Here is a 25968-nt window from a genome sequence, read left to right on the forward strand (position 1 = left end):
CCCGGGGGGTGGGGGGGCGGGGGGCAGCTGATCAACAGCAGAGGAGTGGAAGTGGCGAGGGCAGGCAGTAAGAATTGGGGCTCCAAGCAGGAGACGGTCCCTGAGGAAGGCAAGGCTGGGGACAAGCAGAGGAAGCCCACGGGGTCTTCTGCAGATGCTCCTCTCTGGACTGTCTTCCTGACCCACGGCGGGGACCCTAGCGTCCCATTTTAGTGGCCTGATCTTGCCTGTTTGGATCCTCCCTAGATTCACTGAGATACTCAGCATCCTTGTAATACATGCCCTGTTTGCTTCAGATGAGCCAAGGTCACCTGTGTTTCTCTGCACCCATGACCACTTTCACTGACACAGCCTCCTGGACCCCCGCCTCCCCAGGAGTGCGTGACTCGAACAGCGGGGGTGACAGAGAGTGGAATGGAGCTCTTCCCAGAAGGCCTAGGAGAATATTCCAACCCACTGGGTGGGAACTCGTGTTGAGAAGGAAGCCTATTTTCCTTTTTTTTTTTTTTAAAGTAAACTCTACCCCCAACATGAGGCTCAAACTCATGACCCCAAGATTAAGAGTCGCAAGCTCTACCAGACTGAGCCACCCAGGCGCCCCAAGGAAACCCACTTTCCAAGAAGCTACTCATTTTGTTTTCTTCCCTTCGCTCTCTCCCCTCCCATCAGCATCCACGTATCAGCTGGTTTTATGGAACTTGGTGTCACCCATGTTGAAAGCCGACACAACTTGGCATTCGGTAATTATGTGGGCCCTGTTCCCGTGGTGGTAATTACGTGGGCCCTGTTCTGTATAACTGCCTAATAAATGCCGAGATGATGATTTCGGCAACTGCAGAGTCAGTGGCCCAGAATCCATCCTTTAATCTGCCAAGCAGAACGTTCTGAGGTAGAAGCTTGGAGAATGGGCTATTACTGAGCTGCTGTCCCCACTTCTTGGTGCTAAAGGCGGTGAGTCCTGGCCAGCCCGGGGAGGGGGGGGGGGGCAAGNACAGTGAAAACCTAAGATATCATCCCACAAGCCTTTATGGTTTCAAAAGACTCAGAATTATTTTGATGCTGCTAGGATGCCAGGGACTACATAACACCTCCACATAGGATCCTCGAGAGAGATGTTCAAGGGCACTGTCCCCAGACTCTGCTCGGATTTCCAAGGGCTCTGCTCTTTCTCCCCAGGGCTCCTCTATCACACACTCTAGGTTTGTGGAGGTCACAGAATGTAATGGTTTTAAGGCATGATTGTGGAAGCCAGACTACCCAGGTTCGTATTCCTAGCCACGCCATTCACCGGCCATCTGACCTTGAGCTCAGCACCTAACCTCCCTGTGTCTCAGTTTCCCTATCTGTGAAATGGGACTAATGACAGAACCCACTTCACAGGGTTGCTGTGAGAATTAGACGTTCACTCATCTAATGCAAGGTGTTCGGACCAGTTCCTGGCACACAGGAGCCACTTCATGAGGAAGAGCTATTCTAATTGTAGGCCCAGCTAGCAAAGGAAAAGAAGAGAATTCACTCCAGCATACGGCCAACTACTCACCATATACCTGAATCCCAGCATTGCCTCGTCACCTCATTCAACACACACTCATAAAGGGATCCTTAGCCGGCCCCAGCCACAGTGGAAGGTGATCTGATACAAGCATGGCTGCAGGGTGGTGGTGTGGAGGGTAGGCGCCTGCTCAGGGCACACACCTGCTACACGTAGTTGAATTCATCTATGTTAAATGGGCTTCCACTGTCAGGTGCCAAGGTCTGGCTATAAAACAGTGAGCAGGAGAGAGAGTCCCCGACCTTGGGAAGATTTCATGCAAGTAAGAAGGGGCAATCAACCCTTTATAAAACAATCAACCCATATAAAAATATACCAGCAAATTGTGTCATGCTTTATGAAAGAAAAGTGCAGAGTGCTGAAAGGGTATCCTTTGATACCTTTATTGGTCATGAGACCGAAGGATAAATAGCAGTGACCCAAGCAGGGTCAGGAAGCAGTATTCTAGATGGAGGGCAACATGTGCAAAGACCCTGCGGCCGGAAGAGGACCTAGAGCTAAAAGAGGTACCATTAAATAAGAGGGTGGGAGAGAGGGGAGAGGAAGAGAGACAGAGACAGAGACAGACAGGGCTATAGCAACCACAGACCTGCGCTGTGGTTCTACTGCGTGGAAGAAGAATGTGGTTCTTAGGTCTCCGCCCCGCCTCCTGTCCACCACATTTTCTAGTTACTTCATGTTGACAGCGGGAAATTATCTAAGCACATCAAAATAAGAAACAGCACTTAAGCTGCTCACTTACATAAGACAACAGCTTAAAAATATCTCTGTTCCTGCACTGGGTATTGCTTCAGCGGGTAACTTGGTCTTTCAAGGATATACTTTGTTTCAGAGATAGGATATTCCTATAACAAAAACAAGCCCAGCAATTGCATTAATCAGAGTGTCATATAGATCAATTACCCAGACGTGTGCTTCTGCATGGAAGAGGCGGGGGGGGGGGGGGGGGGNCTCAGACCATTAAGCAAAGGATTCCTGACCTCAGCTCAGGTCTTGATCTCAGGGTCATGAGTTCAAACCCCCGCACTGGGCTCACACTGGACACGAAGCCTACTTTTAAAAAAAAAGGAAAAGAAAAGAGGCCCGTGGCCCACGCATGCCCCATACATGGGGTTTACTATATACGTAAATACATACAGATACTTTCTTCTTTTTTCCCTTCTTTTTCTTCCCCTCCCTTCCTCCCTTCCTTTCCTTCTTTTTGCATTCTGAAGGGATTCCGTTCCTTGAAAAGATTGGAAATAACAAAGCAAAGCCAATGACTTTGCCGAGAGGAAGCAAAGTAATTCACAACCTTCTCCATGAAAATCAAAATCCATCTATTTATTTTTTTATTTAAAATTTTTAATTTACTTTTGAGAAAGAGAGAGAGAGAGAGAGAGAGCATGAGCTGGGGAGGGACAGCGAGAGAGGGAGACCCAGAATCCTATGTAAGCTTAAGGCTCTGTGCTGAGCCTCAGCTCAAAGTCCGACACGGGGATCGAACCCACAAACTGCGAGATCATGACCTGAGCCTAAGCTGGATGCTTAACCGGCTGAGCCACCAGGTGCTGTAATATTCATTTATGAGTGATGCCCTATCAATCTAGAATATGCCAGTGTGTACATAACTCAAGATGACCACTTCAACTACTACATGGTGTCTGGGGCACTGCCGACCTCTCACTGGAATTATTTTGAAATGGCGACAGGCCGCGTAGCTCGTGGCTGCACCCTGCAGTAGAGTACTGGGTATATCTGTCTATGGGTTAGAAACATGCCCCACGCCCCAGAAGTCAAACAGCCAAAACATTTTATTAACTTTTAACATTTTCCCCCAAAACACAGTCTGCCCTGGGCTCAGATTCCTGTGCACGGTCCACGGGGCTGTGCTTGGGGTCAGTGAGGGGTCCTCCCTCCGTCCTTGAAAGGACCCTGCTCCCCCGTGATGCAGGACCTCTGCCTGCTGCATGCTGAGCTGCAAAGTAGCTGCTTCTCATGGATCAGATGGAACCTCCCGTGTCTCTTCCTCAGGGAAGCCCACCCTGATTCCCAACCACGTCAATAGCCCCTTTTGGACGCTCTCAGGACACCATGTACCCTCCTTGGTAAGTGTCACAATTTTACATTTATTTCTACGATTACTGGATTAATGTCTGTCTCCCCCACACCCCCTCAGAGACTGTAACCCCCCAGTTCCCATGTTACTTTGTCAGCGATTTTGTTTTCTCAGAAGCCCTACCTTGTTCAGGTGTTGCTGAGCTCTGTGGGCTGTCAGGAGGCTGCACACCCTTTCGTGGATCTTCCTCCATGTGGACTGAGAATAAAGGTGGAATCTACCCAGAAAATGAAACAGGTGGGAGTGTTAGGCAGCTACTAAAAAGGATACGTAGAGCACAGAACACTGACACTTACAGCTTAACAGTAAGAAAAAGCAGTAACAGTATCCATAGTGTGGTTTCGGTGTCTTTGTCAACCCCTATGCATAAGATACACGGTGGCGAATAAAAACCACCACAGTGTGGAGAACGCCTGTGTTTGGGGGCGTGGCTCTGAGGGATTCTTTTCTTCTTTGTACTTTACCACCCATTTCAGATATTTCACTAAAGAATAAATCCTGCTTTCACGTTGAAAAATTTAATCTGCCAATGTTTAACACGAAACGTAATCCCAATTGTTTTCCACCACAAGGATTTTTTTTAATGTTTATTTATTTTGAGGGAGAGAGCGTGCGTGCATGTGCATGTGAGCAGGGAAGGGACAGAGAGACAGAGGAAGAGAGAGAGAGAATCCCAAGCAGGCTCCGCTGTCAGTGCAGAGGCCAACACAGGGCTCGAACGCATGACTGATGAAATTATGACCTGAGCCAAAATCAAGAGTCAGACACTTAACTGACTGACTGAGCTACTCAGGCGCCCAGGAATTTATTGCTTATCTCATTTACTTTAGGCTGTGCGGACCCAAACTTAATCACATACCTTAGGATGCCTTTAAGTTCCTCACATAGGATGCATTTTCCCCCTTCCGCATCCACCAGCACTGCTCCATAGGCCTGGAATGCTGCCACTCCCACCCGATCCCCAGGATCTCAGCAAAGTCTCCCCTAAGCCCCCTCCTGTAGAGGAAGTCACCTCCCCCATTACATGCACTTCGAGTCCATTTATCCATCATTCATAGCACTTCACCCAGTGACATTTTGTCATTATTACGTTAATGTCTGAAATTGGCAGAGTTGGGGGTGGGGGCAGGGTGCCTGAGTGGTTCAGTCAGTTAAGTGTCAGACTGGCTCAGGTCATCATCTGACAGTTCGTGGGTTCAAGGCCCACATAGGGCTCTGTGCTGACAACTCGGAGCCTAGAGCCTGCTTCAGAATCTGGGTCTCCCTCTCTTTCTTCTCCTCCCCTGCTTGTGCTCATTCTCTCTCTCTCTCAAAAATAATAAACGTTAAAAAAAAAATCTATGCTAGGGTTAAAAGAAAAGCACAAACATTGTTCTCTAAAAATTCCTAAAGAAATTTAGCAATATGTTGAAATCATTCTCTTTAATTAATGTATAATAAACACTGGACACTCCTGGGAAACCAAATGGCCTTTCCATGACTGTGTTGTCCTTTGTCACAGTTGACCATGGCCTTATTTACAAACTCATAGTCCAATGAGTTACAAAGTTCTCCATTTAGAGTGACTCTGGGCACATAGAATTTGCTGATTCATCAGAGGTTGAGGATAAAAATCTGATCTACACTCCAATGTCCTAACTCCTGAGAATGAAATTGAAAAAGCTCCTCACTGCCTTCCCACAAAGCCTAAACTCCTTAGCTTGGCTTCCACGGTCCCTTGGACCCTCAGCCTTGGCACCCACCATTCCCCCACGCTGCTCTAACTTCTAGAAGCTGCCAGTGCGCCCTGTGGCTTCTCACCTCCAATCCCTCCCCTCCATTAACTCTACCAGAATCTAATCCCCTCCCTTCAAAGCCCACATGGGAAACACCACCACCTCCATGAAGCATTCCTTCCTCGTCCTTCATACTCTGATAGCATTTGGTCTACACTATTCTCAAAGTCCTGCCTTGTAGAAAGCTCTCTGCATACATGTTTGTTTTTTACATCCTCTGCTAAGGTGCAAGTTCTCAGAGATCAGGACAAAGGTCTTGAATGTTAGCATTTCCAGGGGCACCTGGGTGGCTCAGTCGGTTAAGCATCTGACTTCAGCTCAGGTCAGGGTCTCATAGTTTGTGAGTTCAAGCCCTGCATCAAACTCTGGGCTGACAAAACAGAGCCTGCTTGGGATTCCTTCTGTGTCACTCATCCCCCACCCACCCCCCTGCTCGCTCGTGTTCTCTCTCTCAAAAATAAATAAATAAACATTTTAAAAAACAATAATAAAGTAAGTCCTAGGGATGTAATGGAGAGCATGGCAACTATAGTTAATACATTATTGCATATTTAAAAGTTGCTGAGAGAATAAGCCTCCAGAGTTCCCACCACAGGAAAAAAATATCTGTAACCATGTATGGTGACGGGTGTATACTGGATTTATTGTGGTGAGCATTTTGTGCTCTATACAAACAGAAACAAGATGTTGTACGCCTGAGACTAATATAATGCCATATGTCAATTATTCATTTTTTAAAACTGTCTTAAAAATATTATCTACAGTGCCACTTCCAGTGTAAGGTGACCACACTGTCCTGGTTTGCTAGGGAGTAAAGTGTTTCCCAGAATGCAGGAGATTAAGAGGCAAAGTCAGGGGCGCCTGGGTGGCTCAGTTGGTTAAGCATCTGACTTCAGCTCAGCTCATGATCTCATGGTTCATGAGTTTGAGCCCCGCGTCGGGCTCTGTGCTGATGGCTAGCTCAGAGCCTGGAGACTGCTTCAAATTCTGTGTCTCCCTCTCTCTCTGCCCCTTCCCTGCTCTCTCTCTCTCCCTCTCTCTCTCTCTCTCTCAAAAATAAATAAACATTAAAAAAAAAAAAAGAGCCAAAGTCGGAATTGTCCCAGGCCAACTGGATAGATGGTCACCGTACTAGAGAATATGATTTGGAAAATAGTTTCTTCTCTCAATTTTGGGCCTGCCTACCAGATATGTGAAATTGTGGGGGGTTTTATTATTTGTGACAATCATATAAATAAACCCAGAAAAACATGTCTAGAAAGAGAAAAAATATGCCTACATGTTAATATTTCCTATCTTTGAGTGGCAGGACTATGGGTGATTTTTTTCACCCCTTTTTGTTTTTCTGGAATTTCCCAACTTTCTATAGTGAGCACTTTTGTAGTGCTGAAATCAAATTCCTGGGGCGCCTGGGTGGCTCAGTCGGCTGGGTGTGCGACTTCAGCTCAGGTCATGATCTCAGGGTTTGTGGGTTTGAGCCCCACGTAGGGATCGGTGCTGACAGCTCAGAGCCTGGACCTGCTTTGGATTCTGCGTCTCCCTCTCTCTCCGCCCCTCCCCCGCTCGCACTCTGTCTCTCCCTCTCTCTCAAAAATAAACAAACATTTAAAAATTTTATTAAAAAATAATAAAGAAATCAAACTCTTGAGGGTTTAAACTTACAAAAGATAAAAATGGATAAACAGTATGTATGTCGAGTGAGCTATCTGTCCCATTTTCAACATACATTCTGAGAGATGCTGTCCACAGGCAAGAGAAAAGGCTCAATCCTTCCTTCTGGGAAAATTTGAAAAGAAACAGTGATTTTTCATATCACCAGCTGAACCCTCCTAAGGAAGCAAACCGATGACGTGACCAGCCTGTACTCCCACTAAACCACAACACACTCTTCAAGCAAACAGACGGGTGCTGGCCGCCGACCTTTCTCGAAGAAGGGGCTGATCCAGAAGACGACCGGACGATCTGGAATGCTGGTAGGTGGCAAAGGAAGCTTCCGGGTGGAAATCGGCATCCCCTTGGTTACTGTAACTGGGTGACGGTTTTCCGAACATACTTGAATCTGAAGCTGATGGTGATTCTTTCCTTAAAATAATTCGTTCATCTGGCTCTTTGATAACCTAAGTGACAATGCATATTATTCCTTAGTTGTAATTTTGCTTTCAGTTTGCTTAATTTAGAGCCGGGGGTGGGTGGGATGAGGAAGGGGCAAGCTAAGTGAGGACATGCCCCCAATGAGCTCCTGCAGTTAAAGAGCAGCAGAAGCAGGCGATACTAGAAACAAAATGCTCAGGAGTCAAGGTCAAAGGAAAGAGAACCAAAATTCTCCACGTTTGGTGTATATTAACAAGCCACAATAAACTCATGCTCTGGGCTTTGATTTGAGAGGATACGGGATTATCATATTTGGTAAAGATACAATTTTTTAAATAAAAAATTTAAAGGCCATGGCATCAAAAGCTCAGTAGACTCCATTTGTCTGCCTACGTCTATTTTCATGTTGTAACACAGAAGTGTGAGCCCTTCACCTTGACAAACCAAACTTCAAGAGCAAGTGGTTTACCACCTCTATGTATTATAAAAAGTATTTGATCGGAAAAAAAAAAAAAAAACGAAGCAAAAAAAATACCTACTGGTAAAGTAGGTACCGGGGCCTTCGACGTTGGTGATTCGTTCTACAAATGGAAAGAGCTTATATGAGGGGAACAAAGCCACCAATCCAAAGCGTACACGGTGGCGCCTGGGCGGCTCTTAAATTCTAGTGAAACTACAGCAATTCCACAAGCAGCACTTGCTAGAAATATCCCTTCCACCCCACATCGGGGAACGCACAAGAACCGACGTCGGAAGCTGGAAATAAATCATTTCACAAATGCTACTTCTACAATTACCTTTATGTTAGCGGCAAGGCTGTCAAGAGAAGCAGCTAGAAGAAAGAGGAACAGGTGTTTCAGTGACTCATTTTTACCAGTAACCCCTAAACTTGTTGTTAGGTTTCTTCCACAGCAGCACAAAACGATGACACTTGAATGAATTATTAAGGAATCTAAGTGCTCCCTTGTAAATGACGCTGTCAACTTTTATGCGTCCCTTGAGTCACAGCAATACTCCCTCTGAGGTTTTCTGCCCTCTTGAGGTCCAGTGAAGTTATATGATTAATGACAGCACACAGGGACGTGGAAAGGGCAAAGGAGGGTCTAAGGTGAAGCAGTTAGCTCAGTAATCCTCACGCAGCCTGGAAAACAAAACTCAGATTTGCCCAATTGCCCAGAGCCGAAAAGAAAACCATGTGACTCTCATATAACATCCATATACTCTGCCTCTTCTGCCATTCCCTCCACATTTGGCCTACGTGGAGATCCTATTTATGCACAAGTCACCGGCATACTTGTCCACGGTAGACGCGAATGTTAAATGGAGACAATGAATAAACAAGAGCTTGGGAAAACTTATCGCAGGAAAGGGTAACTCATTAGGATCAGCCTAAACCATCACGAGTCAGCAGGTAGACTGCGCGCCAGAGGATGGTAAGAATGACTAGGAAGTGCAGTAATACATACACACAGGCTAAATCAAGACTAAGTTGGATTCCTCCAAATTCAGGGAAAAAATGCTTTTGGAATGAGTATTTGCAAGTCTATCCCAAGGACACCGTGGTTTCCCCGCCCTGTGCAGTGACAAGGGCTTTTCGTGAATTCCTAACGTCCCTCGGCCACTGGCAATAAGAAGGAAAATACAAAAAGGGCCTTTTATTTATTTTTTTTTAAATGTTTTTATTTATTTCTAGGAGAGAGAGAGAGACAGCGTAAGCAGGGGAGGGTCAGAGAGAGAGGGAGTCACAGACTGAAACAGGCTCCAGGCTCTGAGCTGGCAGTCAGCACAGAGCCCGACGCGGGGCTCGAACCCACGAACCGCGAGATCATGACCTGAGCGAAAGTCGGACGCTTAACCAACTAAGCCACCCAGGCGCCCCCGAAAAGGGCCTTTTAAAGACTGGTAATCGTCACATCCCCCCCCCGCATGCACGTGTGTGTGTGTGTGTGTGTGTGTGTGTGTGTGTGTGACTATCTCGTCCCAGCTCTCCCAGCTGAGCAGGGAGCAGCCAATACTAATGGCCTATCATCTTGCTTCTCCAAGTGCAGCCATGCACCAGCCATGTCGTTATTACCAGGAAGCTCGTAAGAGAAGAAGGCTCCCAGGCCGCACCCCAGTCCTCCTGAATCAGAATCTACAGTTTAGTAAGAGTCCCAGGTGATTCAAAGGCACATTCAAGTTTGAGAAGCCGCTGCTTTGTTCTGCCTCAGGCTTGGATGAATGAGCTTAGGGTGACCTAAGCCAAGGTCTGGCTTGGGACCTCCGGGGATTGGAAGGGTCTGAGAGCCCAGAGGTCTGAACTTCTTCTCTAAAGGCAGGTGTGCCTTGCACACTCTGGAACTTCTCTGGAACTTCAGTTCTCCACCCTCCAGGATTAAGAAAAGACAAAGAGATGGGGCGCCTGGGTGGCTTAGTCGGTTAAGCGTCCGACTTTCGCTTAGGTCATGATCTCGCGGTTCATGGGTNAATAAAAAAAAAAATTTTTTAAATTAAAAAGAAAAAAAGACAAAGAGGCCGATACCGTGTGATGCGTGAGAGTCCTGTGGTGACTGCGCCAGCATTAAGCCCAATGCGTCCCCGCCGGGAAAGGACACTTGCCATTGCCCGATCCCACGGTAATAGGGAAGGCAGTTGCAGCTTTTATAGGCTACGCGGGTGATTTTCAATCCAAAAGACTTAAATTAAATGTCAGAGGTGATAAAGCACTTTCTGCTTCAAACCCTGCACTCTGTCCTTGGCTGGCTGCTAACAGTCACCGTGAATCACTAAAAGACTCTGTGCAGCCACTTAAAAGTGTAAGCCGTTAAGCCTAAAATAGGGAACGTGTTGTCAGGGATGGCCTGGGTCCAGTTCCACCAGGAGTCAAGAAAATAGGCCAGCATTGCTAGCCGAAGAATTTTTATCAGGTGCAGGAATGGATGGATTTCACTGCCGTGATCTTCGGGGCTGACACATCACAAGGTAAATGCCACCAAGAGACACATTAACTCACCGACTCTCAACATTTGGTTCAGGGACCTCCCCGGGGCTCACCGACACCTTCCAGGAAATCTGCAAAGCCAGAACTGTTCTCATAATACTAAGGCGCAAGTTATCTTTCTCTCAGTCTCTCACGAGGGAATTTTCCAAAAGCTACATAATGTGTCATGACATCACCACTCCACGCGGCTAACGGAACATGTGCTCGTTATATGCCCGTGTTTAACAAATGTCTCTGTTTCAGTTTCTAATATGCTAACTATTAATAGATATCATCCACATAAACAAAAGCTCTTTGGGGTCCTCAATAGTATTTAAGAATGCACAAGGGTCCTGGGGCACCTGGGGGTTCAGTCGGGTAAGTGTCCGATTTCAGCTTATGATCTCACATCTGGTGGGTTCAAGCCCGGCGCGGGGCTCTGTGCTCACAGCTCAGAGCCTGGAGTCTGCTTCAGATTCGGCGTCTCCCTCTCTCTCTCTGCCCCTCCCCTGCTCATGCTGTGTCTCTGTTTCTCTCAAAAATAAATGAACATAGAAAAAATGTTTTTGAAGAATGCAAAAGCGTCCTGACAGCTCCAGGTGAGACTCTGCTTTAACGGCTTCAGGTCAAGCTGGTGCCCCTCTTGCTGACCTGGCATCTTGTAAAGCAAATCCTTGATCTCCACCAATCCGCCCCGCCCCCCGCTCTTTCCCATCTAGAGAAATGGCGAGCCTCCTCGGTCAGCTGTGTGCCGTGCACACCAGGACAAGCCCCCGCTCCTCCGGCCCAGCCAGGGCACAGCTGCTGATGGTGCCACTCAGAGCATCTCCTTCAACAGCCGGGGGACCAGGAAGGGGAACACTGCTCCCCGGCCTCTGCTCTGGGGGAGCAAACTCCCTTCCCTGCAAACTCCACAGCTGGATGGCACCTGACAATTAGGCAAAAGAGTTTCTAAAGAAACTTTGGATACTTCAGAATGAAAGAAGATTTAGGGGGCGCCTGCGTGGCTCCGTCAGTTGAGCATCTGACTCTTGGTCATGATCTCATGGTTTATGGGTTCGAGCCCCACATCGGGTTCTGTGCTGACAGTGCGGAGCCTGCTTGGGGGTCTCTCTCTCTCTCTCTCTCTCTCTCACTCTCTCTCTCCCCCACCTCGTGCTGTCTCTCTCAAAATAAACAAACATTAAAGAAAAAAAAAAAAAGAAAGATTTAGAAGGAGGATGCATTCCTTCCTACCGGGGACTATATAGGAGTAACAAACAAGAAACTCCAGTACCTCTTCTCCCTGGAAAAGGTGAGTTTGAAAACTTGGATCTTCTCCTAGACTTCCGGGACGGAAGCTCTGAAATATTCTCACCAAAAGGCTTTGCACTGTCCACCTGAAAGAAAGGAAAGAAATCAGATTTGAGCCCACCATAGCTTGCGTTACCCCCTCCTCATTACCTGAATGCCTTTCTCCCCTTAATCGCGGGCCACGCAGGTAAGAAGATAAGGTTGGGGGGAGGCGCCTGAGGGGCTCAGTCAGCTGAGCATCCGACTTCGGCTCAGGTCATGATCTCACGGTTCATGAATTTGAGCCCCCCCTCCGGCTCTGTGCTGACAGCTAGGAGCCTGGAGCCTGCTTCGGATTCTGTGTCTCCCTCTCTCTCTGCCCCTCCCCTGCTCGTGCTCTCTCTCTCTCAAAAAGTAAATAAACATTAAAAATTTTTTAAAAATAATTTTAAAAGAAGAAGAGAAGGTTGGGAACAAGTTATCCCAACAAAGGAAGCCGTTTGTCCTATCTTTGCTGAGGCTTCAACAGGAAGGTATGGGCTAAATCTTAGCACCCAGAAAAGAGTAAGTGAAGTTTATTTTGAAATCTTTCAAAACAGGACAGTTTCATGTTACTAAACAGGGGGCAGTGCTGGCCTAGGTAGGGTCCTCCTGAAATCGGGATTATCACAAGGTGACATTTCAGCCTTCCCCATGCCCTTCCAATCAGAATGTATGTACCCTTAAAAAAAAAAAAGAATAGTGGCAGCCACATTATTTTAATTAAGGTGACCTTATTATCCTCAGTTGGACAACATAATCTGTAAACAGGTCCAAACACTTGAAATACAGAACTCTTCCAGAATTCTTCAGGCATAGAGTTGCTGGATTTTTTTTTTATCTTGCTTGTTTGTCATTTTTTTTTAATTTCAAGAAGGCAGGTTATAATGTTATCTTCATTCTACTTTCAGAATTATATTGATTAGAATTTACTGTCTTCATGACATTAAATCCTCTAAATTTTAATGCTCCTGCGTAAAGAAACGTCATGTGCCATCAGGAAGCCTGACTACATAAAAGAGTTCCTACATATAAAGCATTTAGAAAAGAACTTGTACATAGTAGAGGCTGCACAAGTATTTGTTAAATAAAATAAATACCAAGGGGCTCCTGAATGGCTCAGTCGGTTAAGCATCCGACTTCAGCTCAGGTCATGATCTCACAGTTTGTGGGTTTGAGCCCTGCGTTGGGCTCTATGCTGACAGCTCAGAGCCTGGAGCCTGCTTCGGATTCTGTGTCTCCCTCTCTCTCTGACCCTCCCCTGCTCACGCTGCCTCTCTCAAAAAACAAACAAACAAACAAACAAACAAAAACCCCAGCAAGTTTTATTCCCTACAAAATCTACAAGATTTTAAAATTATATAGCCCAAAGCATCTCGACTACAGCTGTATTTCACAAAAATGTATTTCAAGTGAAATGAAGCAGACTGTCCAATAAACTCAGTTCAACAATATGTAAAGATTGGTTGCTAGGTTTTTACCATTTTTACCCAGGTTACCATGAGTTAACCCCAGGTGCTCTATAGTCTCTAGCCAAGTACCATCTCTGTTATACCTTCAAACCTGCTCTGCGCACAGTCACCTCAATCAGTAGCATGATGACTTCGGGGTTGGCCACGCTTTCATATCATTTTTTTTTTTTTGTGAGAGAGAGCACGCTTGAGCAGGAGAGAGGCGCAGAGGGAGAGAGAGACAGAGAAAGAGACAGACAGAGAATCCCAAGCAGGTTTGACATGAGGCTTGATCCCACGACCCTGGGATCATGACCTGAGGTGAAATTGAGATTCAAAAGCTTAACCAACTGAGCCACCCAGGTGCCCCCTCACACCTATGTCTCATGCACCAACATCATCACCAGTGACTTCTTTAAGCCAAGTTATCAATTTGACAGTAATATCGACAGTTAAGTATTGGGAGTTTGAACGACTCTGGGAGAATAAATCATTAACTAGAATGTGGAATAAAGAATATGAAATAATGCAGGAAAAGCTTTTAATGTAGTATTGACCAAATATATTGAGAAACCAATCGGTATATACAGTATAATTATAACTTTGTGGAAAAAATAAAACCTTATGAATATTTAAAAAGTGAAAGAAAATGTTTCTTTTATTACACTGTAGCTTATAATCTTTTTTAAACTTCTATATTTTCCATTACTTTAAAATTTTTTAATGTTTATTTGAAAGAGACAGAACATGAGCGGGGAAGGGGCAGAGAGAGAGGGAAACACAGAATCCAAAACAGGCTCCAGGCTCTGAGCTGTCAGCACAGAGCCCGACACGGGGCTCGAACCCACGAATCGTGAGATCATAACCTGAGCTGAAGTGGGACGCTTAACGCTGACGGAGCCACCCAGGCGCCCCTCCATTACTTTTATACCAGTCAAAACAATTTAAGGAGGCTATGTAAGCTGCTGTGATTAAATTCCCCGCTACTTCCTGAGGGCTAATCCTAAGAAAGCTTTCATTAAGGGCTTTGAGTAGGGAACATCATTGCTCCTTCCTGCAGACTCGTTTTTCCTGCTTTTTAAAGTAAAAACAACATCATTTTTAAAACTCGGGCCGTTTTCTTTAAAACTGATGAAGCCTCAGTTTGCAATGGGGACAGAGCACATGTCGGCCTTCGTTATATGTCTTCTACCCCTGTTGCCTGGCTGATTCTTCTGGATAATGTCAGGTTGTCACATGCAGGCATCATCCTCTATTAATAATTTCCAAAAATTAAAAATAGGGATGACTGACATTTATTGAGCAAGTCCTCTGCACGAGACATCGTCGTATGGCTTTCCTGACAATGACTCCAGGAAGCAAACTGCATTTAATCACAGGTACGATTCAATTTGAATTCCTTCTTTATTTAATATTATTACCCATTTGGCTTTCTGGCCCGACCTTCGCATAGTCTGCCCTCATTCGTACCTTCACCCCTCCGAACTCAGAAAAATGATTTTAGGCTCACATGTCTAACTACAAATGGGGGTTTGCTTTCCCTGGAGATTCTGAAATTGTTTCTGAGGCTCGGTTGAGCCGGCTGGTCCTGGAGGAAGCGTCTGGAGGGGCAGGGCGAGGGGGCCCGGGATTGCGTGCTTTGGGGCACTCGGTTGAGATTACTGTCCTTTGGCTTCATCCTCATGTTATGTAAGGGGAAGATTGGCCCCTGTGATGTAGATAAAGGCTTTCTTGATTTATCTCTTTCTTCCTGAAACCAAGAAGAAACAATGTTTTTACAAATGAACACAGAGAAAAAAGAAGAAAAATCCAACCAGAATATAACTGTATTTAATTGAACTTGGCTTAAATAAACTAGAAGAGTGAACATCTCAGATTTGCAAAACAGGAACTTAGAAAGGGTAGTATTTCTACTTAGCTTTTCTTCACTTCAGCTTAACATCACTAGTATTTATAACTCACTAGTGTAATATCTTTCAACCAATAACGGTGACATTTATTTGTATCGGGGAGAAAGTTGGGGGCACCTGGGTGGCTCCGTCGGTTGAGGGTCTGACTCTAGATTTTGGTTCAGGTCATGATCTCGCAGTTTGTGGGTGTGAGCCCTGTAGACAGGCTCTGCGCTAACAGCAGGGAGCCTGCTTGGGATTCTCTCTCTCTCTCTGCCCCTCCCTCCTCTACCTCACTCTCAAAATAAATAAACAATAAAAAAAAAAAAGAGAGAAGAAAGTTGGAAGGTATCAGACACTTCTCCCCTATCACAGATAGATGACTGACAGAGACGGAGATAAAGAGAGAGAAATGGAATCCGACACACACCCCACTCCAGCAATTCCACATCAAGAGATTTATCATAAGGAAATGATTACAGCTATGTGTATAGCTACAAACATTCTTATAATCGTTCAAAACAGAAGTCAGCTGTACTGGTGAGGAAGCAATTTGCGCTCTGCTCCGAACCCACCTTGCTCGAATACTCCGCTAGGCGGCGCTGCGGCAAACCCCGTGTGCTTTCCTAGCCGCTCCGGCAGGCGCCACCGCTAGAGGGCGCCAGGGAGGCAGCAAGCCAGGAAGGGGAAGCCAGGCTCCCAAGCCCAGGGCTGCCTTGCATTGCTGTCAACGTCACCCCAGTCACCACCCTTCACCTTCCGAGTGCCAGAGGAGCCAGGTTTATCGTGTTCCTCCCACAACCCCAGCGCTAGCCTCCTGCGCCCCACTCCCACCTTCCAGCACCAGCTGGCCAGAGTCCCCCCTCAGGGCTCTGGGACTTGGGGCCCAGGGCCCTTCCCCTTCAAGGTCCTGGGTCACCAGCGGCGAGTGGTGTCCGTCACACAGGTCTGCACTGTCCTGCCTCTGGATTCCTGAGGAAGCACCCAGGAAGCCGGCCCTCCCCAGGTCTGGGTCCCACTGCTGTTGGGTTTGGTCTCCTCCTCAGGCTTCTATGGTCTCTATGACTCCATTGCTTCCCTTTGTTCCTCCAGCCCTAGGGCTGGAAGCCGCTTCCTGAAGTTCCCACATCTGTCACTTCGATGTCCCTTTCACCCCTAAGTCCTTCAACCCGTTTGTCCTATGACTTCATTTAAAAAAAATTTTTTTTAATGTTTTATTTATTTTCGAGAGAGAGAGAGAGAGAGACAGTGTGAGCAGGAGAGGGTCAGAGAGAGAGGGAGTCACAGACTGAAACAAGCTCCAGGCTCCAAGCTGGCAGTCAGCACAGAGCCCGACGCGGGGCTCGAATCCATGAACTGTGAGATCATGACCTGAGCCGAAGTCGGACACTTAACCAACTGAGCCATCCAGGCGCCCCTGTCCTTTTACTTTAAAACATTAAATCTTTTGGAGCGGCTGGGTAGGTCAGTGGGTTGAGTGTCCAACTCTTGATTTCGCCTCTGGTCATGATATCACGGTTCATGAGTTCAAGTCCCATGTTGGGCCCTTCGCTGACAGCGTGGAGCCTGCTTGGGATTCTCTCCCTTCCTCTGCCCCTCCCCCGCCCACACAGGTGCACGTGCTCTCTCTCCCTCTCTCTCAAAATATAAATAAACTTCAAAAAAAAATAAAAGATTTAACCCCTTTACTAAAATAACATGTGCAGTATGTTTTCCTGACTACTGTATCAGTGAAGAGCCCAATAACAGGAAAATGGCCAATTACAGTACTTCTGTAATTGTACAGAGTCCTTCTACAGGACTCTGATGAAGCCATGAAACACTGCCTGGTGTAAGAATACTTAAGGACGTGAGGAACATGCTCATGGCATATTAGGTGGAAAAGGAAAGATGCAAAATAATATGCAGTATACCATGATCTCAATCTTCTAACATTAAAATCGTGTGTGTGTGTGTGTGTGTGTGTGTGTGTGTGTACAGAAGAATATGCTCAAAAAAAGAGGTCATGCTCATCTCTAGATAATGACAGGCAATTTTTATTTTATACCTTTTGCTTATCTGTATTTTCTAATTTTCTGAAATAAATGCTTTTGTTATAAGAAAAAAAAACAATAAAAGCTATTACTTTAAAAAGGTAACATTTGGGGTGCCTGGGTGGCTCAGTTGGTTAAGCATCGAACTTCAGCTCGGATTATGATCTTGCAGTCTGTGAGTTCAAGCCCCATGTCTGGCTCTGTGCTGACAGCTTGGAGCCTGGAGCCTGCCTCAGATTCTGTGTCTCCCTTCCTCTGCCTTTCCCCTGCTTGTGCTCTGTCTCTGTCTCTCTCTTTCAAAAATAAACATTAAAAATTTTAAAAATAATAATAAATAAAAAGTTACCACGTAAAGACCTATATTAGGAGATAAAAGCAAAATTAAAATGGTGGAGGGGAAAAGAAAGATAAATTGAAAATGATCACCTTGCACCTGTATCAGCCTGGAAAAAAATAGTGGGTAAATAAGGAAACGGGGACACCTGGTGGCTCAGTTGGTAAAGCATCCAACTCTTGATTTCAGCTCTGGCCACGACCTCATGGTTTGTGAGTTCAAGCCCTGCATGGGGCTCTGCACTGACAGCATAGAGCTTGCTTGGGATTCTCTCTCTCTCCCTTTCTGTCCCTCCCCCACTCATGCTGTCTCTTTCAAAATAAATAACCTTTTTTTTTTTTAATAAAGAAAACCTAAAAAGCAGCTAATGACTTCCTTAAAACTAATCACTGGCCTCCCATTATATGAGTTATGATGCCCAGAGGATGGATGCATTTGCACAGATTAGTGACCCTTTTCACTCAGTAACCCCTTAAACCACAGCCTACATTTTCAAGGATTTTCCAGGACGTCTGCCAAGATTTGGGATGACAAGCAAAGGAAAGCTTTACAAATTGCATTCAGTCATGCTTCAGATTGTTCTAGAAAGGGTTTTAAATGATTAAAAATTATGAGCAATAAGGTAAAAGAAACAGCAAAAGCAAGGATGATGGGGGAAATCGGGGCTGAACAAGAGAGTGAAACAGAGGTGGTGTTCCAGAATGCCCCAGGACCCTTCATGGACACCAGAGATGGCCCCAAATGCAGCTTGGGGCACCAGTCTCAGCAAAACAGGGAAGGAACACTCATGTTGAGAAGATCAAGAGCAAAAGTCATGAAACACTAGCAAAAAGGCTAACTAGCCTACTGATGTCAAACTTGTGCTTTTAGCTTTTGTATCGCTTTTCTATCTGCTCCTCCACACACCATGAGGAATACATGTCAGACACGGTTTAATGGGACAGGCTGAACCGTCCAAATATAGAAATTCAAACCCAGCCATGAGTCTCCAGGTTTCTATTCACCCAGTTGCATCTAAACTTGGTAACCGAGTTTGAGCTGAGAAAAATTCTGTGGAGAATATTCCTGACAGATCTACCACTGGCTTCTTGATTATACTTACAAGAAATCTGTTTCTAGGCAGGAACACGCATTCTCTGATGGCTGTCCTTGTGGCAAACTCTATTTTGGGAGCAATGCCCTAAAAATGAAATAGCATAAAAGCAGCAAATAAATTACTGGAAACAGATCCTTTGCCCATCCCATTCTAACTTGAAAGCATGTAAGAACCTAATTCCTCTTTTGTGTAGATGGCATAGCCCATACATATCACCTAAAATATTCATATGGGGCACCTGGGTGGCTCTGTAGGTTAGGCATCTGATTCTTGGCTTTGGCTCAGGTCACCATCTCACAGTTTCTAGATGGAGCCCTGTGTCAGGATCTGCACTGACAGAGTGGACCCTGCTTGGGATTTTCTCTCTCTCCCTCTCTCTATGCCCCTCCACCGTTCATGCTCATACTCTCTCTCTCAAAATAAAGAAACATAAAAAAAAAGTCTTAATAGAATAAAAATAAAGTGTATATGTAACAAATATATATGCAATGGAGTATTATTCGGTGTTAAAAAAGAAGGCAATCGTGCCAATGGTGACGACATATAAGAATCTAGAGCACATTACGTTAAGTGAAATAAGCCACACAAAGAGAGACAAATATGGTGTGTTACTTCTATGTGGAATCAAAAATCATCAGATTCATAGAAGCAGAGACTAGAATGTCACTTGCCAGGGGCTGGAGGCTAGGGGAAGTGGGGAGATGTTGGTCACAGGGTACAAAATTTCAGTTAGTTATACAAGCTGAACAAGTTCTGGAGATGATCTGATGGACAGCAATGTGACTATAGTTAATAGTATTGTATTTTTGAAAGTTTCTTTTTTTTAAATGTTATTCATTTTTTAGGGGCGCCTGGGAGGCTCAGTCGGTTAAGCGGCCGACTTTGGCTCAGGTCATGATCTCACAGTTTGTGGGTTCAAGCCCGGTGTCGGGCTCTGTGCTGACAGCTAGCTCAGAGCCTGGAGCCTGTTTCGGATTCTGTGTCTCCCTCTCTCTCTGATCCTCCCTGCTCACGCTGCCTCTCTCTCTCAGAAATAAATAAGACATTTAAAAAAATTCTTTAAAAAATGTTATTCATTTTTGAGAGAGAGACAGAGACAGAGACATAGTGTGATTGGGGGAGGGGCAGAGTGAGAGGGAGACACAGAACCCAAAGCAGCTCCAGGCTCTGAGCTGTCAGCACAGAACCCAACACGGGCCTCAAACTCACGAACCATAAGATCATGACCTGAGCCAAATTGGGATGCTTAACAAACTGAACCACCCAGGTGCCCCTATATTTGAAATTTTCTAAGAGGGCAGATCTTAATTGTTCTCAGAAAGGAAGGGAGGAAGGAAGAAAGAGAGGGAGAAAGGAAAGACCAAACTAGTAATAATAAGTGATGCATAAGTTAATTAGCTTGATTGTGGCACTTAACTTCACAGTGTATATCAAAACATCCAGTTGTGCACCTTAAATGTATACAATTTTTATTTGTTGATTATAATACATCAGGAAAGCGAAAAAATAAAATATACGCATAAGAAGAAGTAGCACACACTACGTACCACCTATCACGTGCCAGGCCCTGACCCATCCAGTCCTCACAACAGCCCCGTGAGGTGGCTCCTGATAGTCTCCACCTTGTAGATGAGTAATCTAAGACACAGAAAGTTTAAGTGACCTCCCGCTAGCGATGGCAGAGCTGGTCCCTGAACCCAGGCATTCTGGCTCCAGTGTCCACGCCCTTAGTTACTCTATTGAAAACACTGAACCACAGGGGCGACTGGGCGGCTCAGTCGGTTAAGCATCTGACGACGACTCAGGTCATGATCTCATGGTTCAGGTTTGTGGGTTCAGGCCCACAAGGGGCTCTGTGCTGACACCTCAGAGCCTGGAGCCTGCTTCAGATTGTGTGTGTGTGTGTGTGTGTGTGTGTGTGTGTGTGTGTCTGCCCCTCACCTGCTCATGCTCCGTCACTCTGTCTCTCTCAAAAAGTGAATAAACATTTAGGGGCGCCTGGGTGGCTTAGTCGGTTAAGCGTCCNTGTCCTAGAAATAAATAAAAATATTTTTTAAAAAAGTGAATAAACATTTAAAAAAATTTTTTGAAATAAAAATAAAATAATAAAATAAAACACTGAACCAAAGGGGCGCCTGAGTGGCTCAGTCAGTTAAGCGTCTGACTTCAGCTCAGGTCTTGATTCCACAGTCTGTGAGTTCAAGCCCTGCATCGGGCTCTGTGCTGACAGCTCAGAGCCTTGAACCTGCTTGGGATTTTGTGTCTCCCTCTCTCTCTGCCCCTCCCCTGCTCATGCTCTGTCTCTGTTTCTCTCAAAAATAACAAACATTAAAACACTGAACCACAGAACTGAGTGAGATTATCTAGGAGGTGGGATAGAGGTTCTCCTTCCCTGCCCACTTGCTTTGAAAAATGTGCTTCGTATCTTATACCAAATATTGATGCTCATTAGCTCTATTTCCAAACTCTCCATTTTGTTTCATGGGTTGACACTTTTTTTTTGGATCTGTGCCATACTGAACACTACACACACACACATGCACACACATGCACACACTCAGTAATAACAAGGAAGAGAGTACTCATGCGTACAATCACATGCGCGACTCTTACAGGCATTGTTCTAAGTGAAAGGAGCCAGCCTCCAAAGGGTGCAGACCATGATCTTCTGAAAAAGACGCAGCTACAGTGATGGAGAAGAGAGCAGGGAGACGGGGGGTGTACGGGGGAGGAGGCACCCATAAAGGGATAAGGGCAGGTAGATGGGGGGGGTGATGGAAGAGTTCCATGTCCTGATCATGGTGGTGCTTTCACAAACCTATACACGTGTTAAAATCCAAATAACTGCACATCAAGAAAATCAGTTTTGCTGCAAGGTCATTTAAAAAAAACAAGTATCCGGGCACCTGGCTAGCTCAGTCGGTGGAGCATGTGACTTCTGATCTTGGGATTGTGAGCTGGAGCCCCATGCTGGGTGTACAGATTACTTGAAAATAAAATCTTTAATTAATAAACAAATAAGCAAATAAAATTAAAATGCCATTATCCTTCTTTAAAAAAACTGAGGCTTTAGAGAGACAGAAAGCCATTGTCCCAAGGTCCCACAGCTTCTATTTTTTTTTATTTTTTTTTTTAGTGTTTTATTTATTTTTGAGAGAGAGAGAGAGAGCGCGAGCAGGGGAGGGTCAGAGAGAGAGGGAGACACAGAATCCGAAATAGGCTCCAGGCTCTGAGCTGGCAGCACAGAACCTGAAACGGGGCTCGAACCCATGAACTGTGAGATCAGGACCTGAGCCGAAGTCAGATGCTTAACTGATGAGCCCCCCAGGCGCTCCCCCGGTCCCACGGCTTCNAGCTCGGAGACGTCAAGTCCGTCCACGGTGACACAGCTGGGAATCCGTGGGGCCAGGGGTCCGCTCGTGTGCTGGGCGTGGATTCACTCCCGGGCACACGCGCTCCTCTTGTGCACAGAACGCGTCCTCCCCGGCACAGCCTACATCCTCAGCATCTTTCCTTTTTTCCTTTTTGCTCTGCCTCTAGAATGCGGTATGCCCATACAAGCGGTAGGCCTGGACCCGAGACTCAAGGTTTCTGGGCTTGCAAGCCCATGAGCCCGACTGCGGCAGAGTCAGGAAATCGGGGGCGGGGGGTGTCTGGCAAACGGCGACCCGCGCAGCCTCACCTCCGGCTGGGACACTGCCCACGTGAAGAGGAGAGTTGGGGAAAGGCCAAGGTCCACAGCGCTATCGGTTAGAATCACGAGACCTCACGTGTGTGCCAAACTCAAGTCCCCCGGGGCCCGGCCGTCGGAGCCCGAACGAGTCCCCACGTGAGCCACAGACTTGTGCAGTTTTTCACGGCCTCACAAGGAGGCAGTGTCATCCCTTGAATGACAGTTTAATAAACTACAACAGCTCACGTTTCCCGTGAACCTAACCATACGCCAGGTGGAATGCTAGACACCGTACATACATCTAACACTACACGGGAACACTATTATCCGTCCATTTCACAGCTGGGAAGCTAAGGTACACAGAGATTAAGCAATTTACCCAAAGTCACAGTCACTGAGTGACCAAGCTGGGACTGAACCCAGATGACCCGAGTCCACACTTTGCACACGTGGCTGCTTAGCAGGACTTCAAACCGCTGGTCCGCTTTGCCTGGAGAGGAGGAGAGGCGCCCCAGCAGCAAGGAATCCACACCTCGTAACACAGTCCTGTTCGCCTCCTATAACCTCCAGGCCTGACACTGACTGGCAGATAATAAGGAGGAATGTATTTTCTTGTTCTCAGCAGCACTGATTTTCGCGTGATAGTTTAGAGCTGAAATTCACAGGCTCTATCTTGTCCATTTCCCTTAGCAAGAGGATGAGGGCAATGGTGGCTAGGTCAAAAAATGGATTCAACAGTACAAGGTTTCTAGAATCACAGCACTAAAGAAAAAATGAAATTATTAACTAGAAGTTAATAATGAAGAAATAATATTCTTTCTGCTTACTGTACAAATTCAGTCTTCCCCTAACAAGAAAACAACTTATATTTTAAAAAAAATTCTTGGGGTGCCTGGGTGGCTTAGTCAGTTAAGTGTCTGACTCTTAATTTCAGCTCAGGTCATGACCTCACAGTTTGTGAGTTTGAGCCCCAAGTCGAGCTCTGGGCTCTCTGCTTGGGATTCTCTCTCTCCCTCTTCCACTGCCACTCCCCCCTCAAAAATAAATAAACTTAAAAAAAAATTGTTGGGGCACCTGGGTAGCTCAGTTGGTAGAGCATGTGACTCTCGATCTCGGGATCATGAGTTCAAGCCCCACACTGGGCATAAAGCTCAATTTAAAAACTTTTTTTTTTTTAATAAAATAAAACAAAGAGTGCCTTGGTGACTCTTTTGGTTGAGTATCCAACTCTTGATATCAGTTCAGGTCATGATCCCCGGGTTGTGAAATTAAGCCCTGCGTCAGACTCCGCACTGAGCATGGAGCCTGTTTGGGATTTCTCTCTCACTCTCTCTCTCTCACTTCCCCTCCTCTCTCTCAAAATAAATAAATTTTAAAAATATAAAAATAAAATTAAGTTAAAAAACAAACAAACAATTCTTGACGTCATCAGGAAAAGTGGGGAGAAAAAGCTGTTAAGGTATCAAATGAAATAAAACAAAATACAGAAATACAAAGAAAAAGCCACATTTTAGTGGGGGAAATAAATCTACTTCTTAACGAATTAACAACTTAAGAGAAAATAAGTGAATGATTTGCCTGACCCACACACGTAATTCACACTCAAGTTCTATGAAATGAATGTAGAGAAAGTGGACAACGGGAAATAAACATGGAAGAATCAGCATCTCACAGTAACCAAGAGTGCGCAAACTTTGAAGTCCGACAGGCGAGCATGCTCCATTATTCATCAGCTGTGTGTCTTTGAGTACATCCTTTTTTATTTTTTTAAAGGTTATTTAATTATTTTGAGAGAGACAGCGTGAGCAGGGGAGAGGCAGAGAGAGAGAGGGGATCCCAAGCAGGCTGTGCACCATCAGCATAGAGCCTGATATGGGGCTCGAACTCACAAAACCCCTCTTCAAGCACATTCTTAAACTCCCTATGCCACTTTCCCCAACCGTAAAATGAGGAAAAGAATAGTGGCCACCTTGCAGGGTCAAGGAGGATTGAACGAGATACCACGTAACAGACTCAGCACAGCACCTGGCATCTAGTGAGCTCGCACTGAACGTCCGCTATCATTAAACCTGGGGCAACTGGTGTTATGTTACTTTATAACATTTGAGAGAAATTGAGCTCCTCTATCTTTTTACAAATTGTTTAAAACACAGTTTCATTAACTTCACTGATACTCTACCTCTAACGCGTGACTATTCTCCCCTGTGGTTTTAAAGCCCTTTCTCTGCATTTATGAATAACTGTAAACACAACTTCCCATACGTTCTTCTTCGTACTTATGCCCATAAAGTTAAACAGAGACAACACGGGGAGCCTGGGTGGCTTAGTCGGTTAAGCGTCCGACTTTCGCTTGGGTCATGATCTCGCGGTTCGTGGGTTCAAGCCCCGCGTCGGGCTCTGTGCTGACTGCCAGCTCAGAGCCTGGAGCCTATTTCAGAGTCTGTATCTCCCTCTCTCTCTGACCCTCCCCTGCTCACACTGTCTCTCTCTCTCTCCTAGAAATAAATAAAAATATTTAAAAAATAATAATAATAAATAAACAGAGACAACACTTGGGAAAATATAAAAACTTGTGTTTCTCTGCGTCTCAACACTCAGCTGGATACCAGCCCAGTGCTTGTGGATGGCTTTTATTTAATAGAAAACTGCGGCAAACCAAAGTTAACGTAAAGAGTATCCCTCATGTGATTCTCACCAGTTTTATCCTTTCAACTCCTGAAGGGAAATACGCCAATAACTCAATATAATAAAGGCAAGCGTTCTCATGAGTACAATGGATATAAGTGATATACAAAGAGTATCTCTGAAGGGAAAAAAATGGTGTCAATGATATTCACCAAACCCTCAAAGATTATGGAGAGTTAGAGTTATGGGCATTAGCAATTCTGATGAAGACAACTTTTGATGAACGTTTGCTGTTTGAAGTATTAGAGCTAGAAGTTCTGGATCATAAACGTCACAGAAACAAGGGTCCCGTGTTCTGTATATCCTACGCAGTATTCTCAGCAAAATGGGAGGCAATAACATTTTATTAAATTATAACAACAGAGATTCGTGGAGGAGTGACAGAAAGACTGAGTATTAAAGACGCTTTTTATCATCCATAAAGATGCGGCCCTCACAACAGAGGCCATCCAAGAAACCAGAATGTTGAGAAAGCTGTCCCAGCTGCTGTGGAGTTAGAAACTATCACAGGTACCATCAGAATGAATATTTTGAATTTGGGTTCAGGTCATGCCCCCCAAACAGACTGTCATCTGAATAACTACTGTGTCTTTTAAGATCCTTCAATAATATCACTGTGAACCTCTGTCTCTTTCCCTTTCCTGTAAGTGGAGACTGTGATATCTGCCTTGGCTGATGCAAGAGCTCTGAGGAAAATAACGTATCTTATGAAAAACCAAAAGCTCAAAATAAATGAGAGGTGGCATTATTACTATTATGACTCTATTTTGCTTTCATTATTACTCCGAAAGCAATGGTTACAATTCAATAAACTGGTCTAGGGGTGTTTGGGTGGTTCAGTTGGTCAAGTGTCTGACTTCAGCTCAGGTCATGATCTCGCGGTTCATGAGTTCGAGCCCCCCATCAGGTTCTGTGCTGACAGCTCCAAGTCTAGAGCCTGCTTCCGATTCTGTATCTCCCTCTCTCTCTCTGCCCCTCCCCTGCTTGCACTCTGTCTCTTTCTCTCTCTCAAAAATAAATA

General features: G+C 45.5%; 1 protein-coding gene across 3 annotated transcripts in view; it reads right to left on the minus strand.

The window, feature by feature from the left end:
• The window catches only part of SPATA6L (spermatogenesis associated 6 like), a 50687-nt gene that overhangs the window by 2261 nt on the left and 22458 nt on the right, over positions 1–25968 (minus strand). The window contains exons 6-12 of one of the 3 annotated variants that reach the window (XM_077759445.1): positions 18596–18673; positions 14748–14987; positions 11752–11854; positions 8314–8348; positions 7346–7542; positions 3774–3867; positions 2295–2397 (exon numbers count right to left, since the gene is read on the minus strand). In XM_077759445.1, the coding sequence (XP_077615571.1) occupies positions 2308–2397; positions 3774–3867; positions 7346–7542; positions 8314–8348; positions 11752–11854; positions 14748–14987; positions 18596–18673 (837 nt within the window). In that variant the 3' untranslated portion in view covers positions 2295–2307. Of the gene's footprint in view, positions 1–2294; positions 2398–3773; positions 3868–7345; positions 7543–8055; positions 8098–8313; positions 8349–11751; positions 11855–14747; positions 14988–18595; positions 18674–25968 lie in introns of those variants that run through there. The other 2 variants (XM_077759443.1, XM_077759444.1) reach the window with 2 other exon arrangements.

This window comes from Crocuta crocuta, unplaced genomic scaffold, assembly GCF_008692635.1.
Source record: "Crocuta crocuta isolate KB4526 unplaced genomic scaffold, BGI_CrCroc_1.0 scaffold41, whole genome shotgun sequence".
Lineage (NCBI taxonomy): Eukaryota > Metazoa > Chordata > Mammalia > Carnivora > Hyaenidae > Crocuta > Crocuta crocuta.